This window comes from Ambystoma mexicanum, chromosome 13, assembly GCF_040938575.1.
Source record: "Ambystoma mexicanum isolate Mex_15411 chromosome 13, UKY_AmexF1_1, whole genome shotgun sequence".
Taxonomy (NCBI): domain Eukaryota; kingdom Metazoa; phylum Chordata; class Amphibia; order Caudata; family Ambystomatidae; genus Ambystoma; species Ambystoma mexicanum.
Window position 1 is genome coordinate 603356755 of NC_090938.1, and position 18795 is coordinate 603375549.

General features: G+C 49.8%; 1 protein-coding gene across 5 annotated transcripts in view; it reads left to right on the forward strand.

Annotated features, from left to right (window-relative positions):
• STAT3 (signal transducer and activator of transcription 3) overlaps window positions 1-18795 on the forward strand; it is a 609635-nt gene that overhangs the window by 461690 nt on the left and 129150 nt on the right. For all 5 annotated transcript variants that reach the window (XM_069634450.1, XM_069634449.1, XM_069634453.1 and 2 more), the window contains exons 18-19: window positions 14205-14257; window positions 14348-14442. In XM_069634450.1, the coding sequence (XP_069490551.1) occupies window positions 14205-14257; window positions 14348-14442 (148 nt within the window). The remainder of the gene's footprint in view (window positions 1-14204; window positions 14258-14347; window positions 14443-18795) is intronic.

The window sequence follows — 18795 nt, forward strand, 5'->3', positions numbered from 1 at the left end:
ATGAAAGGGGTGAGATAAACACCTGTCTTGCCCTATCCCATTGACAGTATCCCTACCTAGCAAACTAAAACTAAAGAAAGATGACCTAGTGTCCAATAGTTTCTGACCCTCTCAATAATACAGTACAAGGAATATTTGTCTGGCTTTAATTCAACAAAACAATGCAAAAGTTAAAACTTGGATGTTTTCGAAAGTACTCCTTGTTACCAGGGCTAGACTCCCTTCCCCTGGATCAATTCAGGAATATCCTTGAACAAGTTCTGATTCAACAAAGATCTGTTTAGTTCAACACAAAATGCCTTTTCCATCCGTTGCGTCTTACCACTTGATAAAGCAAATGTCTTTTCTACAAACACTGGTTCAAAAACCAAAGCAATAGTTCTCTTGCACAATATCCTTTTTGATAAGATGTTTATTTCACAAAATACCTGTTCATACAACAAGGCACTGGTTTTCTCCAGACAGTGTCTTTCTCTGGCTTCAAAGTAAATCTTATCGCATCACAATGATTCTTCAAATGGAAGGCTTTTGTCAGGATAGCACAACCACCACCCTTGGTGATGCAACAGTTTGTCAAAAGAATATAATTCTCAATGTTTCTTCAACATTTTTTTAACACAACCACATTTCTTTCAATCCACTTTCTTTCCTAGTTCGGTCTCCTGCCAGGAAAAACACTCCTATCACTACAGTTGGTTTCTTTAGTGGTAATATGGGTTACAGTTCCCCCAAGTGGACATCTCATAAATGGAGAATTGTTCCCTGTTTGCGTTCTTGCTTCTTCTGAATAACCTCTTGGTTGTTGGCAATGTGGGTTACAGGTTTCCCCAATTTGACTTCTCATAAATGGGGAAATTGCGCCCTTCTCGCCTTCTTATATTTCGCCAATAAGGGATGTGAGTTAGGCATTCATTTATTTCTCCTTGCCTCCCGCTCTTTGTTACTTTGCTTTCAGACTCGCCATGGCTTATTTATAGGAGCCGAAAACGTTATGAAGCGCCTTGGTGCCCTGTGTCTCTTCTGCGGCTCACTGGTTACTGTTGGCGGCTTCCCTGTTATTCTCACGTGTTGCGTGGTACAGCGTCTCTTCTCTGTGGCATCTCTGGGACCTCTCTGGTTCTCGCGCCGTCTGTGTCTCTCTCTCTGGGAGCCTCGGCTGATCACCTTCCTGCGACCAAGGCTCTGCCGATCTCCCGATTGCCTCGTGGACACCTCCTCTGCCGTTTCCTCGCTCTTCTGCACACCTGCTGATCTGCATGTTCTCCAGAACCAAGCTGCAGCCTGGGATATCAGAGTCTCTACTGCTCCTTCTGCTTCCACCTCCTTTTCCCCACAGCTGTGTTTCATCTTCAATTTGAAAGGTCCTGCTTGGTGCCTTGCATCAAAACAACTACACCACATATTCTTTTCAATGGCATTTTCTGATCCCCATTGACTCCTGGTCCTTCTTCCTCGTCCCAGTACAACAAGCATTGTGGATCCTGAAGTCCACGATGGGTTTGAGCTTTTTATGTCAGTTCATTTCTATGGAACTGCTGAACTGGAATTTATCAGAGTTAGGAGATGTTATAGAGTTGATCTATGACTTAATTAGGGCTAAGACTTTTAACACAAGACAGAATATAGACTATTAGAGGATATCACATTTGATTTAGTAACTCCCAAGGTGTGCAACCTATTTTGTCTAGGTAACTTTTCACAGAAGGTTCTTTGGATTTCCTCATGCAAGGGACTTCTGCAATGCCAGCAGGCCATCAGATACTTGGCAATTACTGAACATTCATCCTCCTAATAAGATAAATACTGCATCTCCCTCAACTTCTCCTTGACCGCCATCTCCTCCCATGTGATCCTCCTGCATGATACTACCTCCAGGGTTAGGATCAGGTAACGTCTGACTTCCCCTGGCCACATGGCAGGAGACCTTAGGCTGGGATTTAGTGATGACGCTGCAGGATTCATCACAATGGCTAAAGTGGGCAGTACACTAGGGCTATCGGCCCGTCCAGGCCCAAACTTTAATACGAACTTTGCGATGTTCTGGATGATGCCCCCCAAAAAAGATGCTCTTGCCCTTCAATCTTGCAGTGGAGGTCCCTGTGTTGGAGGTGTGGGAGAAACCTGCCTCTGTTCCGACAGTGGTCTGGTGAGGAAAATTTGTACCACTGTTGCACCTGGCGTTTCTTTCCTCCCATGCTTTACCTGAGAGTTTCGTGGTTCACGCCGTGACAACTAGCCTGAAGATTTCTATCTTCCCGTCCCTTGCACCGGACAGAGAAGGTAAGAGCTTCGACGCATGGGGCTAGAAGTGTTTGCATTGAGTAGTCTTGCACTGCAATCTTTTTGCATCAAGCAGTGTTGCCGTGCATGTCATGAATGAGCCATGGTGATGTTCTCCTTCAGCCTTTGGGAGCGGCGACCAATGCGACTGAATACGTCCTGGAGGGAGATATGAGGGACAGTTTCCTGTCCTTGGTCTCTGATGGCAAAGAGGCAGCACGCCAAATGCTGCAATCAGGACTGGACATGACAGACTGTGTGGGCAGGTCCATGGCCCCTAGCACAGTGATTTGGCGCCACGCGAGGTGGAAGACACCTGGGTTTGCGGTTGACGTCACGCCAGGCTGCTGGATATGCCATTGGATAGCCATAACCTTTTTGGAGCCAAGGCTGACTACTCCCTCCAGATGGTCCAGTCGTGCAAGGCGACTGCTAAGTCTTTGGGGCTAGCAGTGCAGCAGCCTTCCGCACATCTATTGTCTCGGGGCAGGGGTTTTCGTCCCTTTCCCGTATTTGCCCCAAGGGGCCATGGTTTGTCTGTCCCGGGAAGAGGACAAAGCATGCGCTTCCGGAGAGGCAGAGTCCCCACTGCACCCCAGGGCACTAAATCTCAGTGGTGGGCTTTGTCATTTATCACCACTGGGGGAGGCTTTCCTTGTTCAGCCCAGAATGGTCGAAGACCACCTCCGACGCTTGGGCCTTATGGGTCATCCGGCAAGGATATTGTCGCCCATTCCTTCTGCGCCCCCCAGACCACGGCCTTCTGGCCACTCCTTTGCCTCCAGACCCCATTCTAGTGGAGGAGGTCCGTCCGCTTCTTTTAAAATGTGCAATTGAGGTAGTTCTGTGCTCCGGACGAGGGAAAGGGTTGTACTCTACCTATTTTCTGGTGCCGAAGGAGGACGGGGCCTTGCACCCCATCCTGACTATGCGGCTGCTGAACTTGTTCAAGATGGTTACTCTAACCCAGATTGTACAAGCCCTCGATCTGCAGGACTGGTTATCATCACCTGACCTTCAGGATGCCTACTTCCATCTGCTGATTCATCGAAAGCACAGGAAGAAGTACCTGAGGTTCGTGGTGGGGCAAAACCATTACCACTGATGGGTCCTGCCGTTCGGGCTATCTTCGGCTTTCAGGGTTTTCACCAAGTTGCTAGCAGTGGCTCGCCTCAGGAGGGAGGGCATTCATGTCTTTCCCTACCTGGACGACTGGTCCTCCGAGCTCACTCCTCTGGTCCAGTGCCTGAGCATCTGCTCTGCACATGCACTCTATTGCACAGCCTTAACTTTTCCCTGATCTTCAAAAGGTCTCTGATTTCATTGTCCCAATTTCTCCGATTTATCGGTATGGTCTTGGACACTCGCCTGGGCAGGACTTTCCTGCCCGAGGTGTGAGTGGTGAACATCTTTGGAATGGTCAATGTCCCTGGGAGTGGAGGACAAGTCCCAGCCTCGACCGTCCTGCGCCTTCTGGGCCTCATGGCCTCCTGCATCCTAGTGGTGCTGGAGGCACGGCTTCGCATGAGATTGCTTCAGTGGCTTCTCTCTTGCTAATGATCAGTCTCAGGGCCACATGTCAGACCCCTTGCAGGTCTTGGATCAGGTGGCTCAGGATCTTGCGTGGTGGACCATATGAGACTACTTGCTGAAAGGTGCGTTTCGCCAACCTTGGCCACAGGTGACGGTGGTCACAGATTCATCTCTGACCGGTTGGGGCGATCACCTGTTGGACCTTCCGGTGAACGGACTGTGGTCTCCTGCGGAGCCTCTGGAGCACATCAACTTGCTGTAGCTAAGGGCGATCAGGCTGGCTCTGGTTGCTTTCCTTCCTTCAGTGAAACGCAAGACTGTGCTGATCATGTCAGACAACACAGTGGCCATGCACTACCTCAACAAACAAGATTATGTGGTGTCCTTTCCACTTTGCAGAGAAGCAATGCGACTGTGGTTCTGGACTCTGGAGAACAGGGTCCCTCTGACGGCAGCTTATCGGACTGGACAAGAGAATGTCACAGCAGATGCCTTGAGCATAAAGACGTGGGCCTCCTAAGAGTGGGAGCTCTGTTGGAAAGTTCTGGAGATCTTCTCCTGTTGGGGAACTCCTCAAGTAGATCTCTTAACTTCCAGTGTCAACAGGAAGTGCGAGTTGTTCTGCTCCAGGGAATTTCCTCTGTGCCCAGTATGGGGTGTTCCCATATCCTCTGAGGAATCCTCTCCCGTGGTGCCCAGAGCCACTTCCGCACACCGTACCTGAATGGAGAAAATGGTTATGCATGCCCACCCACTCATATTCCACCTGTTCCCTCAGGTGTGGTAGCACCACACAGATCTGTGCAGCCTTATAATACAACTGGAGGTCCGGAAGACCCACACCTCCATTTTCCTTTGGAAGTACCAACACATCATATGCCACCCTTGCTTTTTTCCACTGCCCTAATAACTTCAAGAGGCGTCTCTTTACTTCCTTGAACATGGAGTCAGGCACAACTACCGGGAGGACCTGAAATAAGTACAAGAACCTTCGGAAGAAGTTCATCTTCCCTGCGTTTAAACAGCCCATCCAAGACATGGTTAGCTTTTCCCACTTGGTCATGTCATCATATAACCACTCCAAGAGGGGTGGATAGTTGGCCTCATATAACCCTTCCAAGTCCCTTGTAAAGTCCCCCCCCCTCACCCCCCCCAGGTACCGCAAGGTGTCCTCTGCCAGTTCCATCCCTATATGGTTGAACCTCAATCTATCCTCTTGTCAATCGGTCCAGTGGGAACAAAATCGACTTGCCCTTCTTAACCTTAAATCCCAAGTACCCCTCCTCTAACTGCTCAATTAACTCAACCCCTCCCAGGACCGAGAGCAACTGGTTCCGAATATGTAATAAGATGTCATCCGCATATAAGCCTAGTTTATATTCTCGCTCACCCATTCTTGTGCCTTCCACCCGAGTGTCTTCCCTTAATTTCTGGGCCAATGGTTCCATTGATAAGGTGAAAAGAAGTGGGGATATGGGACACCCCTATCTCGTACCTCTGGCAAGATCAACCTTAGAAAACATCCCATTCACCGCTATACATGCGCAGGGGCCCGAGTACAAAGCCAAAATCCCCCTACAGATCTTAGGCCCCAGTCTACATTTACCCAACACTGCCTCCAAGAAGGCCCAATCAACTCTGTTGAATGCCTTCTCTGCATCTATTGACAATATTTCACGCCCAATCAATTAATTGTAAGGTTTTTCTCATTGTATCCGCCCTCGTCCCTTTATAAAAACCCACTTTATCCGAGTACCTGTCGAGGCATATGGCCTTCCAGTCCCGTCGCCATAAGACGTGTAAAGATCTTAGCATCAACATTGAGGAGGGAAATGGGTCTGTATGAGCCACACAGGGAAAGATCCTTACCCTCCTTGGGTAACGCCAAGATGAGAGCCTGCCCAAGCGACCCCAGAGCCTGCCCGGACGTTACAATATGGTTGAACAATTTCACCATGTATGGCACCAGCACAGACACAAAGGTCCTATAAAACCCGACGTGGACCCATCCTCTCCTTGGGCCTTCCGCAGTTATAAGTATCCCACAGCCAGCGCTACTTCTTCCTCCATTATAGGGCTGTCGATAGCTGCCGCCTCATCCTATGTCGGGGCCGGTAGAGAGAGCCCCGCAAGGTAAGCCCTCCTCCCCTCAGCATCCACCTCCCCTTTGTGGCATACAGGTTCTCGTAAAAGGAGGCAAACCGCTCTGCCACCTCCTCTGCCTTTGCCACCAAAGTCCCATCCAACCTCTTCACCGAAGATAGCCATCCATCTGCTCTCTGACCCCAAAGGCGGGCCCCCAACAGTGCGTCCGCCTTGTGCCCTTCTCGTAATACCCCGGCCACAAAAATTGAGGCTTTCTCACTATCCCACCCTTCTCAAGCAATCGCAGCTCCTCCCTCTTACCCTCAACTTCCTCAACCAGTTCCCCAAACCCTTCCACCGAAGTTCGAATTTTCCTCTCCAGCACCTCAATCGACCTCTGTAGTCTGTTCTCTAAAATGGTCCTCTCCCTCTTGCGCCTCGCCCCTCTTTTATCAACAGACCCCGCCATGTCACCTTAGTACAAAAGTCAACCTTCCCTGTGTCGTTTAATCTAAAAAGAATCCCTAATAGTCCCCTGCAATTCCTCCCGTAACGGCCGATCCTTCCAGGGAGACTCCTTACACCGCCACAGGGAATGGCCTCCGTCAAACCCACCACTACCAGGTCCATCAGCACCATATCATGGTTTGTCCAACTAATCGGAAGAATCTCACAACCTACAACATGTCCCGAGAGATCCAGAAATAATCAATATGCATGTGCGTGCCGTGTGGTGGGGAGTAAAAGGCAAACCCCCTTTCCTGCGGATAGAGGACTCTCCACTCCCCCAAATCATAAAACTCAAGGCAGGCCTTCAGTCGCCCACCCTCTAAGCCCCCCACCTACCATAACCGGGGTCCATCTATGCAACAGAGGGTCCACCCATGCATTGAAATCCCCTTCCGGAAACAGGTGACCCTCACTGGCTGGCACAAATCACTTTTCTCAGCATTGCCTTCACAAATCAAATCTGCCCCTGTTTGGGAGCATAAATCGTCACAAGGGTTATGCTTACCCCTCATCAAAAGCCCAGAAACCATCAGTTCTCTGCTATCCTTGCTTTGCCATGTCTTAGTCTGCTCTAATTTGACCTTCTTATGAAGGTGAATACCTTCTTGGCAACCCTGGAGGCCCAATATGACTGCCCAATCAGCCCACATGGGCGCTATGCACCTTAAACTAGACAGGTTTCCTGCACAAAAAACACATCCCTCTTCAACCTGTGGAACTCCTTTGCCACTAGTAACCTTTTGGTTGGCAAATTTAACCCTTTCACATTGAATGTGCCAATCTGCAGTTGGCTACCCCTCTCGCGCTCAGTGAAATCTTGTCCCATCGCAACCTAGAAACACCAACCTAAAATGAAGCACCCCTCTGACCTATTTGAAATAAATGTCTCATATTGGTACCCCTGCCTCCCTCCTAATTCACACCCTCTTCTTCTGCATTCAGTCCTGTCCAGTTAAATTCACTGGCCAAAAACTGAACCACCGGGTTTGGTTTTCCTCGAGAGCCCAGGGATCATAGTATATGTCCCACATAACTGAGCCCCCGACTCCCCAACCTTTTTCAATCATAAACAACGCCTCCCCCAGACCTCCCAATCTCACCACCAAAGAAGGTTAAGTTCACTCTCCCACAACCGAAATTTTGTGTCAAAGTCAAGAGTTCCCCCTAGGCGGGGTATTGAGTTTCCAGAACTTCCTTAGGACCTGGACCCTGTGTCGCCTGTTCTTCTCTCCACTCTGTGTGCTCGGGCCCAAACCTTCTACTTCTTGCCCCTCCGATGCACCCATGAGTTCACTTCTAACTCTTTGAATATCATCCTCTGAGACCAGTCAATACTTGTGACCTTCATACTCAAATGTCATAGAGAAAGGAAACCCCCAACGGTATCTGGCACCTTTTTTGCTCAGCCACTTGGTAAAGGGGCCGCACATTCTTCTTCTTGCCAACGTGAGGGCTGAGAGGTCCTGAAAGACGGCTATTTTGGCTGAACCCAACGGAACCGGCCACACTTGCTTTCTCAAGGAAAGGCATCCTCTCCTCGAAATAGTTAAAACTCGCCTGGACAGACCTCAGGCTTTTACCACCAGCCCCACCCTGATGCACTCTGTCTATCGTGGGTTCAGCAGTAATGTCGCTCCCAAAGAGCAGTTTAACAATCTCATAGACCGATCTCTTCAGGTCTCTCTCCGTTTCCCCCTCCTTTAAAAAAAGAAAAAATGCAAGTTGTTCACGCCGTTTACGGTTTTTTCAATCGTCCATTTTGAGGATTACTTCGGCCTCTCTCCTTTCAAGCTCGGAAAGTCTCATATCAACTTGTACCTCCATTGTGTCCAAAGAGACTGATTATTCTCCACATTTTGTAGCCTGTCAACGAGTTTGTTTACATGTTTGTCCAGTGCATCTAGTTTAACCCCCAGGTCTGCCCGTATTCCTCTGATCTCCTCCATCAAGGCAGCAATATCTTTTTTAGTGGTGACTGCATCCTCAGGTGCTCCTGCCATGGTGCTCTGCTTCGTCCCCGCGTCCAAATCCTGCTAGCTCTCTGATGCCGTCGGTCTTCCCCCAAATGCAAATCTGCCTAGGACGCCCTTCCAATCGATCCACCGGATCTCACCAACATATCAAGTCTTTACATGGGGCCCACACTCCCTCCGTGGATTTCTAACACCTGTACTGGTACACAAGCTAGACACCTCATCCAGTGGCCTGCCCACCCGAGGCCTCCTCCACCTTCCCTGATCCCGTTCTCCACCAATGTCCAGGGTCTTGGGCCAGTCCCCCTTCCTTCCCGACCCAAAGCAGTCCCCCTTGCCTACCTCCAGCCTCCCACTGACTCCCTTCAAGGGTGGGCTCTCCAACCCCAGCTTCACACCTCAATGGAAATGGGTGGGGGAGGCCCAAACCCACTGATCCACTCCACGTTAGGGCGAGGACACCTCTCTCCCCCCATCCTGCTTCTCAACTTCTTCCAAGGGGATCCGTCCACGCTGCCGTGCTGAACCTCAACCCAGTTTGCACCCCGGCCCAAGCACAAAAAAAGCCACTCTGCTACCAAGCCAGACCACTTAGATCGATAAAACCCCACGGGAGGCGGCACCCTCTGCCACTGGACAGCGGCCCGCCACAGCACTTCTTAATCCGTCTCCTTGTCAGCCCCCTTCGTGTAGCACCACCCTGGGGTCCAAGGATCCACGTCCACACCGAGGAGCTTTCCCCCTACACAGTGCCTCACCACCGGGTCTGCCCTCTCACTGGGGTCTCGTGCCTCCCTGAGTGATGTATATAGTCACACATGGGATTTGGATCGGAGCCAACCTCTCCTCTCACCTGGGAGGGTGGGGGGATAACCTCACTCCCCAACAGTGGCACCAGGGACGGTCCGGGCTCTCTCCGTCCCTCACTCTGCTTTTCTTCTATTCTCCTACTTGCCGCCGGCACACACGGTTAGCGGCGGCAGCCGCAGCAGATCCCCTGCCCCCTGGGGCCCACCTCTCGCCTGGGGGGGGAGACTGCACTGGGGAGTGGTTGCCACCTCAGCCCTGCAGAGGGGAGTTCCAGTCCTGGTTATTTACTAGGTGGCAAACGTGTGTCCTTGCACACGTTTGCTAAGCATTACTGCTTGGATTCTTTTGCGGGCCACGATGCCAGTTTCGGTAGGGCAGTCCTCCAGAGTTTTCTGGTTTAGGTGGTGTTCTTGCTTCCTCCCTCCTCCAGGTTTACGTACTGCTTTGGGAGTCTACCATAGATGAGGAATACATTAGAAGGAGGAAGAATCCATTAGAAGAACAAATTACTGCTCTGTCGGTAGTGTTCTTTCTGAGAGATGTTTTTTTATTTATTTACTTTTTTATTTATTTGTAACACGCTGGGACGGAGGCCCTCGGGCATAAAGCACGAACAGGATATACAACATGAAACAAGCAAAGGGGAATCAACAGGTGTAAATCTTAAGGATGCATGCAGAGAGTGGTTCATTCGAACAGAAGAGTTTTGAGCTCTTTTCCCGTGGATTTCTCATCGTCTTCCCTACCTGCCCTTCTTGCGGGAAGCTAGTTATGACCCTGATGTAGTATCTGGCCAGGTGTGTAGAGGTGTTCGACGGGGCTGACACCGAGGCCCACTGCACCCCCTGGTGGTGGAAAAGTTTCCAGAGAACATCTGCGCTGGAATAGAGATATCATAGATGAGGAATCCATATAAGGAACATCCATCTGAAAGAACACTACCGAGCGGTAGACGCCCATTTTGGTATGGCGGTCCTCTAGTTTGTTTTGGTCTAGTTGGTGTCCTTTCTTTCCCTCCCTCCTCCAGATCCACGTACTGTTTCCATAGATGAAGAATCTCGGCAGAAGAAATCCATTAGAAGGACAAATTACTTACCTCTCGGCAATGTTCTTTCTAAAGGATGTTCCTCCCATGGATTTCTCATCGCCCTGCCTACCTGCTCCTCCTCGTGGATGGACCGTACTCCATCGGTTCCATGGTCCTTCAGTGTTAGAGTGCTAGGGAACTGAGGTACTGAGGCATGGCGCCTCAGTATTACTCTCCAGACATCTTGTCTGGTGTAGAAGCATCATACTGAGCCCCACTGATGGCAGAAAAGTTTCTGAACAGCTAAACTGTGGCTAGGATTATCATAAATGAGGAAACTGTTGGAGGAACATCCATCGAAGAAACATTATCGAGAGGTAAGTAATTTTGTTCTTTTGAATTGCAATCCGTTTTTTATTCCCTTTTGGTGAAACGATCCTTTGCTGTTTCAGTGAAATTTGTGAATATTGCAAAAATGTATACTTCTTTGGCTCTGCCAGTAATACACATTTCACGTGTTTGTAGCTAGCACTTTTCTTGCTGAGATAACTTGCTTGCTTATGTGAGCATCTGCTTTGCTCATGAGTATTCCAGCAGCCATTCTCTCCATTTCCAAGTTCTTGGACTATTTGATGTTCACTCCGCCTACAGAAGAAGCATATATACATTGACCGTGTTTCCTCCAGTTACAGTAACTAAAACATTGCTGCCTTCAGGATAATATGGAATTGGTAATGAGTGAAACTCTTTATGATATAAGTAATTTATAACATGCCTGTAAACAAGTGTTGCTAGGCGTGAAAACAAGTACCTGTTCCAACTGTGTACTGGGATGTAGCATGAATATCACTTTTGTTGCATGGAAAAATCCATTCTTTTTCTCTCGCTCTCTCTCGCTCTCTCTCGCTCTCTCTCGCTCTCTCTCGCTCTCTCTCGCTCTCTCTCGCTCTCTCTCTCTCAATTTTTCATTTTCGGAAAAATACCCTTTCACTCCACACCATAATAGGTTAATGAAAATTACCCAACTCTGGATCTACTCCCACAATTCGCCTGTTCTTGGCAACAGTACTGTGATGAGGGAGAAGTACAGAAGCATGAAGATCACCTATAGGAACCACATTGAACAGTCTAGTGGTTGCCATCTTCCTATTGGTCCAGCAGTAATTGAAATAGAGGAAGGAAACCAGGAAGTGTTGTCAAGCCCTCCCCGAGGAGCAGGTTAGCTGTGCTTTACTGAGAAGGAGCTGTGGACCACTGCACCCTCCAGACAGACGGGAACCTTTGCCAGCCGGCAAGGAAAGGAGAGCTCGAGAAACCTGCCAAACTCTTCACTGGGGAAACCAGTGTCGAGCCTGTCCTGGAGGAACCGTGAGACGGAGTACGGTCTGGGAAGAAGGAAGGCAGACCGGGAAACAAAACAAGAAGCAGGTCACTGCCAAGCTGGTTCAGTGTGCAGGAACAGCGCAGTGAGCAGCAAGGAAGACTCTCTGGGCATCCCCGAAGGGCGGCAGTCATGGAACAAAGGTCTTATCCTGGCACGGAAGAAGCAGGCACGACAGAGGCTCTAGCGTCTGGAGGCAAGAGAAGGAAGCAGGGGAAGCCCCACCGCAGACGGCAGGCGCAGCCCTCCAAGGTTTATAATGCACCATACCGAAAGCCTCCACGCTCCTCCTCTCAGGAAGCATACAGGGGTCGCTCTCAAGGCGGCAGAAGGCAGTGGCAGTGCTGCCCCCGGGGCAGAGCTCCGACCCCTAAGCGGGCCTGAACCGGTCGTGGCCTCAGGCCCTCACCTATGCACCCCGGTGGGAGGCCAGCTGGCGAAGTTCGTCAGCACATAGAAAAGATCCATGGACAGATGTGTGCTGGACGCTCTCGGACAGCGGCATACCTTGGAGTTCCAACGCAGGTGTCCTTGTATTCCGCTGATTCAGCGACGAGAACAACACAGACCACAGCTTCTGCAGGTGGTGCGGCCCATGTTACAGAATTGGGGGGCAATAGAACCTGTGTCTCTGGGGCTCCGGAGTATACTCCAGAAACTTTCTGGTTCAAAATAAAACAGGGGTGGGGGGGAGGCCGATACTAGATCTTCGTCGTCTCCATAAGTACTTGAAGTGCCAGAAGTTCTGGGTGGTCACGTTGCAACACGTGCTCAGCCAGCTGCAGCAAGGAGATTTTCTTACATTGTTGGATCTGGAGGAAGCTTACTTCCACATCCCCATTCACAAGAAACACAGCAAGTTCCTACGGTTCGTAGTCCAAGGTCACCATTACCAGTTCAAGGCACTGCCTTTTGGGCTTCAAATCAGCCAGAGGGTGTTCACAAAGTGCCTAGCCCCGGTGGCACATCTTCATCTACAAGGCATCCACGTATACCCCTACCTGGATGACTGGCACCTGCATTCCCGCTCTGGCGGGCGAACACCCATCGAAGACCTTACATCTGCTGACAGAGTTGGGGATCTCCATAAACTATCTTAAGTCTTGCTTGACGCCATCTCAGGAGACGCTGTTTCTAGGTGGCAGTGGGTGAGACCCATACAAGGCAAGTACAGCGCTTGTCGTCGGTGCAGACGGTGACAGTTTGGTGTTGGGCATGATGTCCTCCTGCATCAGCCTCGTGCGCATGTGCAGACTTCACATGCAACCTCTCCAGGAGTTTGTGGATGCAGGTGTCTGGGAACTCTGCAGACAAGAACTCATTCAACAAGGAGTGGTGGGCTGTATGGCTGCATCTCATCCAGGGAGCTCAGTTTCAGGTTCCTCCTTACCAGGAGGCGGTCACTACGGACGCCTCTCTAGAGGGATGGGGAGCCCACACCGGACATTTGCACGCCAGAGGTCTCTGGCAAACAGAGGACAAGGACCTCCACATCAACGTCCTGGAACTTCAGGTAGTATTCAGGGCCCTCAAGTCTTTCCTCCAATCATTGAAGGGCAAGATGGTGAGGATATTTACAGACAACACCACTACCATGTTCTATATCCGGAAACCAGGGGCGACCCACTCACCAGTGCTTTCCAAAGAGGCCCAGGATCTGTGGCACTTGGCTGTGCGTTGAGGCGTGTTCCTCGTCCCGTTTCACCTAGTGGAAGTCAAGAGCACCATCGTGACTCGCTCAGCAGGGAACTGTGTTCTTGCCATGAGTGGGAACTTCAGCAGGAATAAGCAGATTTTCTGTTCAGTAAATGGGGCCAGCCTCACATCAATCTCTTTGCGATGGCAGTGAACACCAAGTGCAAAAGGTTTGGCAGCATATTCCCTCGATCGAGGAGCATGGGGGACGCATTCTCGTTCCCGTGGGAGGTACGGTTTCTATACGCCTTCCCTCTGTTTCAACACACTCGCAGTGCCATTGCAGGATAATACTCGTCTGTCAGTCGCCCCGTCCATACGGCGGCTGCCGTCCCAAGACCTTCTCGCCAGAGAAGGGGGGGGTGGATTCTCCATCACGACCCAGAGTCTCTGAACCAGAGGGCATGGCTCCTGCAGCCCTAGAGTTTGGAGATTATGCTTTACCTGCGGAGTGTAAGGATATCCTGGCCAGGGCCAGAGCCTCGTCAACTTTGAAGTGCTTTGGGCATAAATGGAAATGTTTCTCTTTGTGGTGCCGGACTCAAAGGATCACCCCTCTGCGTGTTACGGCTCTGACGAGATAGGGCTTGCTTTTCCTTTTTGCACTTGAATACAAGTTTCTAATAATTACCATGACCCCTCTGTGTCAGAGTCTTACTTCTGCGCCCTTACATCATGTTTAATTGAAGACCAAGCAGATATCGCTTAATGGTGAACGGTGCAGTGGTGGACTTAATGGAGGACGGTCAGAGAATGTAGTATTTTAGGTAGTGCCTGAAAATCAGGTAATGTTGAAATTATTTAAATCTGCATTCTTATGTTGGAGGATTATATTAACCCCAAACCGCATATAGTGCCTTGATTTTCACTATCTGATGGCTGTAACTGAAAGCTTCCTTGTTCACTTTAGGGCCTGGTGTCAACTACTCGGGATGTCAAATAACCTGGGCCAAGTTTTGCAAAGTAAGACTTCCATTTACTATCATAATATGCACTTAAGCTATCTCTTTTGCAGCCTTAATTGATTTTGCACTTTATTTTTATTTATCATAGGAGAATATGGCAGGCAAAGGGTTTTCCTTCTGGGTCTGGCTAGATAATATTATTGACCTGGTGAAGAAATACATCCTGGCATTGTGGAATGAAGGGTAAGCTTTTGTTAGTTACAGGTACACAGTCTATACAAAATGTATTGTGAATACATGTTTCCACATGAATATTTAGTTGTGAAAATATTTTGAGTAGAAATATAACTAGTAAAACTGTACATTTTGTAAATCCTGTTCTCTGTAGTATTTCTTGGTATAAAAATATATTTTCATGTACAAGTCAGACTAATATACTAAAGAATTCTTCTCGTCAGACGCCACTATCCAAAAACGCCTTTTTCTAAACATTTTTTGAAGCAGTTTGTTAATATTATTAATCTGATTATGCATCAGCAGTTCACTGACATAGCTGGACTCTGTCACTTTTGGACTATTAATGGCAGCCTATTTAAGGGACACCAAGAACCCCCCCCCCCTATTCCAACTCATCTCAGGTTGTTTTTTCTTGACTTGTTTCAACAGCTTTTTCGCGAATCTGAATGTGTTCTATTTCCTTTGTAAATACTTTTTACCCTCAATCTTTTCTTTGTAATATGGCTCAGCCATTCAAAGGTTGTATTCTCTATGGTGGCAAAATTATATGGGTATTCCCTGAATATGTATTGCCTTCCAGCGGAGTATCACACAGCAGTATTTTCTTTCAGACTGTAATAAATCAAGCTTTGACTCGGGAGAGTGGTAAGGTCATGGCAGGAGATGCTGCTAAATAGGCCATCATCAACCTTATCTGATTTCTTTCTGTTCGTCAATCACAGGCTTTGCTTTTTACGGAAGCTTCCTATAGATATCTTCCTCCTTCAGATAACTCCTCTCTTAAAATAAACCATTAGGCTGCAACAGAACAAGAAGCATCTAAAAGCCCTGATGGGGTGCTGCATTGTGTTGAATCCATCAAGCATCACAGGTTCCTCTATGCTTTAGAGTGGACACTACTAGCACGCATACCAAACTATGCACAACCTTTTATCCCAGCTCCTTTTTTCTCCAGCATTGGATCTTTCATGGATTCACATGCTTTGAATATTCCCTATCGTCAGGCTGGGAACCTCAGTCCTTTTTAAAATAGCGTTTTCCCCTGGAAAACTTCGACACTTTTGTGTCCTATCGACATCTTTTTGGGTGCTCAGCCACCACCCAATACAACGTAGGGCATAAATAGCCCCGCCCCCGTGGCTTCCCTTCAGATTTTAACCGTCTCCAAAGTGTTGGGATCACCTCGTGCTTGTTTTGAGTCTACACGTATTGGTGTTTTGGTTGTTTTTTCCCAATGACTTTGAGAAAAGCTTTGTTTAGCCCCTGCGCGACTTGCGGGCCGAAGAAAGTGTATGAAGGGGACGGGCACATGGATTCCCTCTATTGCCTCCACCCTCATCACTCCGACTCCTGCGACATCAGTAAGGGCTTCTCTCAGAAAAAGCTAAAGGACCGCAATCGGCGGTTGGTGTGTTGGCTAAATGAAGGTACCTACCCTTCATCTGAAGTGGGATCGGTTCGTAGCCTGGTGTCTGAGAGACCTGCTCCATCAGTTCCTCACCGGTCGGTGTCGGCTGAACCACCGGCTAAGAAGTCTCGGCCTTCCGGTGCAGAGAAGAGTGGTCGCCCCTCTTCGGGCAAACACCTGAGGAAAGGGGCTCCTTCGTCTTCCAAGCATGGTCATTCGGATCAGTCCTGTAGATAGGAGGGAAAGCCTGAAAAAACATCTTCATTAGTGAAGGCCAAAAAGGACTCTTCGAAAAGCTCCTCTTCAGGAGACCATCGTAGGTCATCCTCTAGTAGAGAGTCGTGGAAGCACCGATCCAGTGGGACCAAATGGGCGGGATTGCCTGAATAAACTATGCCACAAGTGTCGGCGCCGTCAACGGCAGTCCCGCTGTCGACGGCTTCACTGCCGTCTATGGTGTCTGCCTCAGCGATTGTGTCTTTGGCTATGTTGGCTACGGTCGAAGAAGGCCCGAGGTTTTCGTCGTCGACGGACAACTTGCTACCAACGGGTGGGGCATGACAGCCTTCGGAGTTTGACGCCCTTCTGCCTGACACTGCTACAGCAGGAGGCGGCCATTTCAGTGTCGTCGGTGGAGGATGAACGGGAGCCAGTGGTGAACCCTACGGGCCTCGGCTTAGTGTGTGGGCCCTTCGACGATGGGAGTGGAGTCTGGTCCATCCACGTATCATCTGGTGAACCCACAGTCGATGCTGTCGCTCCAAGTCCTATCTACACTACAGTCCCTGTTGAGTCAACTAGATTCAAGATTGCCTCCTCTTGGGGCGGCCCCGTTGGCCCCTATCGTCGACGCAGAAGGTTTGCCCTCTCCGCGTTTAACATCTGCAGCTGGGTTGCCGACCCCTCGGCCGATGAGCGCAGAGCCTCCTCGTTCCAATCCGGAACAGGGTGAGCTGCTGGAGTCTGATTCGGACTGAGGGCCTAGGGACTCTATCTCTGTCTCCTTGTCGCCGTCAAGAGAGACCCGACATGGGAGTCGGATGTGGAAATGGAAATGCCGCGTAGTCCAGCACAACCGTCCCCTCCGGATGATGTGGGGGCATTACTTGCCATAATGGCAAAAGCCTGTATTGAATTTGGTCTGACCCCAGAGGAGGAACGGAAAGAATGTTTCCTATTTGACCAATGGGCAAGAGAAGGAAGGCGGTTTTCTCCGTTCCAATCCTAGACCATGTCTGGCAGGAGAGCCTACGCACAATGCGCCATCACTTCTCAGAACCAGCAGTCAAAGGGAGGCTAGAGAAGACAAGGCCCCGGACTCTACCCCAAAGTGCTTGGTTTCGCAACCCACCCCTGAATCAGTGGTGTCGGCGGCGAGCCGGAAAGCCACAACCCAACACAAGTATACTACACCTCCTGACAGTGACGCGAGAAGACAGGATGCCTTCGGAAAGAAAGTTTTAACAGTGGGGGTGACGACAGTAAAGGCGCCAACTCGTTGGCGATCATGGCTCACTACGATCGCGAGATGTGGCATCGGCTGGCCCCACTGTTGGAGCACTTACCGGAGGAACACCGAAAAGCTGCCATGCTGCTGGTAAGTGAAGGTGAGGAGGCGTGGAATCACAGCATTACCATCGCTGTGGATTTAGCAGAATCTGCTTTCAAGCAGATTAATAATGGTGTGGTACTTCATCAGCAAGCCTGGCTGAAGTGCACAGACTTTAGACCAGAGGTTCATTACAAGCTACTGGACATGCCCTGTGAGGGGGAACAATTGTTTGGAGAAAAAAATCAACGAAGCCCTCAAGGGCATGAAGGAGGACTCCGACCCAGCGAAATCGTTGGGGGCTTTGCAGAGTGGGCAGTCATTTCGCCCCTTTCGCCCCTTCCATGGAGCGTCAGGAAACACCCGATTTGCTTCCTCCGGAGACCGGGGTTACGGCCGGTCTGGATTCTCCTCACAAGGGTATAGAAGGGCAGTGCAACGCGAAAGAGCTAAGATTTTCAGGCATCCAGAAGGAGAGGGGGACAGGCCTCTTCCGCCAAAGGTAGACAAACCAAATCACAACGATGACTGTCTTCGGAGCAAAGTGCTGGGGGGCACAGTAGCCCTACACACCGACGAATGGAACAAGATTACATCAGACCGCTGGGTATTGGACACGGTACAGTTGGGCCACTCTCTGGAATTCAAGGGCTCACTGGTTCCCATTCCACCTGTGTACTCTGTGCAACCTCATCTTCACATCTTACAGCAGGAGGTTGTACTTATGCTACATAAAGGGGCTATAGAATTGCTTTCAGTGGCTGAAAGAGGCCAGGGGGTTTACTCCCGTTACTTTGTGGTGAAATGAAAAAACACAACGGCAAGTGGCAACCCATTCAGGACCTTCGGGCACTGAACAAGGCTCTGCAACACCTGATGTTCAAGATGCTCACACTAAGTCATTCGGTCGGTGCAGCCGGGCGAATTCCTGGCCTCGTTGGATTTACAAGACGCATATTTCCACATACCCATTCGTTGACGGCACCGAAGATTCCTGCGATTTGTAGTAGGTCAAGATCATTACCAGTTCCGAGTACTCCCGTTAGGTCTGAAATCGTCCCCCAGGGCGGTTACAAAATATTTGGCGCCGGTGGCGGCGTGGCTCCGACGAGAAGGTCATCACGTCTACCCTTACCTCGATGACTGGCTAGTCCGAGGCTCATCTCCGGTGGCGACGCAGGCAAGTCTCAGCGCTACCATTCAGCTGTTGCAATGACTAGGCTTCGCCGTCAACTTCGAGAAGTCATATCTATCGCCCTTCAGGAACTTGGTATTTCTGAGCGCAGAATTTTAGACTCAACTAGGCCTGGTGAGGCCCTCTGTCGAGAGAATTCAAAAGCTCAAGCAAAAAGCGACAGAGTGGAAGGTCGGAACAAGGCTGTCGGTCAGAACATACATGTCA